The sequence below is a fragment of the Nothoprocta perdicaria genome, unplaced genomic scaffold (assembly GCF_003342845.1).
Source record: "Nothoprocta perdicaria isolate Ctin4 unplaced genomic scaffold, notPer1 scaffold_30, whole genome shotgun sequence".
Classification (NCBI taxonomy): Eukaryota; Metazoa; Chordata; class Aves; order Tinamiformes; family Tinamidae; genus Nothoprocta; species Nothoprocta perdicaria.
Window position 1 is genome coordinate 4048516 of NW_020455533.1, and position 1760 is coordinate 4050275.

General features: G+C 55.3%; 1 protein-coding gene across 1 annotated transcript in view; it reads right to left on the bottom strand.

The window, feature by feature from the left end:
- Positions 1-489, bottom strand: part of FOXL1 (forkhead box L1) — a 928-nt gene extending 439 nt beyond the window's left edge. Inside the window, exon 1 of the mRNA XM_026042348.1 lies at positions 5-489. Within this exon, the coding sequence (XP_025898133.1) occupies positions 5-489 (485 nt within the window). The remainder of the gene's footprint in view (positions 1-4) is intronic.
- Between the last annotated feature and the right edge of the window lie 1271 nt (positions 490-1760).

Genomic DNA, 1760 nt, shown 5'->3' on the forward strand with positions numbered 1-1760 from the left:
CTGCCCGCCCGCGCCGCCCCGCAGCCGTCGGGGCTCCTCGGGGGTCGCGGCGGCCCTGGGCTCCGGGGCCCCCGCAGCTTTGGGCTTCCTCTTCCTGCGGCGGTAGTTGCCGTTCTCGAACATGTCCAAGCAGCGGGGGTCCAGGGTCCAGTAGCTGCCCTTGCCCGGGCGGCCCTTCTCGCGGGGCACTTTGACGAAGCAGTCGTTGAGCGAGAGGTTGTGGCGGATGCTGTTCTGCCAGCCCTGCTTGTTGTCGTGGTAGAAGGGGAAGCGGTCCATGATGAACTGGTAGATGCCGCTGAGGGTCACCTTCTGCTCCGGAGCCTCCTTGATGGCCATGGCGATGAGGGCGATGTAGCTGTAGGGGGGCTTCTGCGGGGGGTCCTGCCGGGAGAGCACGTTGCTGGAGGCGAAGCCCAGCGCAGCAGGGAGATAAACCATGGAGGAGCTGCCCACGGGCGAGAGGTGGCTGCCGTAGAGGTGGCTCATCGCGGGTGGGCTCCGAGCTCCGGCTCTTCCCCCTCGGAGCAGGGAGACGGCACCGGGCACGGCAGGAGCCCGGCGAGAGTCCACCGGGGAGCTATTTGTGCGAGCTCAGATCCCAGCCCTGCCTGAACGAGCTCGCTCTGCCTCTGTCCCTGCTTCATAGCTCTTAAAAAAAAAAAAAAAAAAAAAAAAAAAAAAAAAAAAGTTAAATAATTGTTGTAAGTTTGCTATTATATGTTGACTTAGCACTGGAAAATAAATTGTCTCTGATAAACAGTCGTTTGTGTTCTCAGCCCACCCACATTAATTAAAATTTCATTGCTACAAAACTCCAAGCACTCTCCACGTGTCTTGCTGGTACCAGCCAATGGTCTCCGGGTTATTCCTTCATTTGTTTATAGAATTAGTCTGTTGATAAGTCTGCCCACCCAAGACGAATCAAGCTGTGTTTATTTGGAAAAATTTCCGGGCACCCAATATATAAACGCACTGATCTGATGTTTGAAATATCACGTCCACCCTTTGACGCTGCAAGCACACATAGCATAGCAGGATGTGCACTGCTGGAGCACGGGGAGGAGCGGGCGAGGAAACCCTGAAGGAAAAGAGGAGTATTAAAGCGGAAAAAAAAAAAAAAAAAAAAACGAGGGAGAAGAAGATCGATCAGAAGAGAAGCAAATGATGCTGGAACAGGGATGAACTACAGGAAGGAGGGTCGCGGGGTCTGTTTCTGTCTCAAGGGGAGGGTCATTTGGGGAGGGGGAGGTCCAGGTGCTGGTGGCCACSAGGCGCGGGGAGCGGAGAGGAGCGGCCCAGCCCGGCCCGGCCCGGGTTCGGATGCACCCGAATCCCGGCGGGGCGAAGAGGGGGTTCCCGGGGTGCAGCGAGTTGCATGGAAGGGGAATTCGGGAATTTGGAGGCCGGGGGAGAAGGGTCAGTATTTGTGAACACGGGCCTGTTGCTTTATATTATGTACTTTCCTGTTTATAACAAGGAGGGGGATTATAACAACTTTACAAGTGCACACAGCTGGCCGGTGCTTACATTAGGAATTTGTGATGCTCTTTTTCTGTGTAAACGTCCAGGTTTGGGGCTGTTTTCTGTTGTTAGTCTGACTTTTTTTTTTTTTTTTTTTAATTTACTGATGTAACAGTTGTGATACGGAGCCCCGAGGGATTCCGACCCAGCTGGAGGTGTCGGCTGCATCCCCGGGCCCGGGCAGCTCGACGGAGCGCCCCGTTAGTCGCTGTCCGCGGAGCATCAGCGCTCCCGGG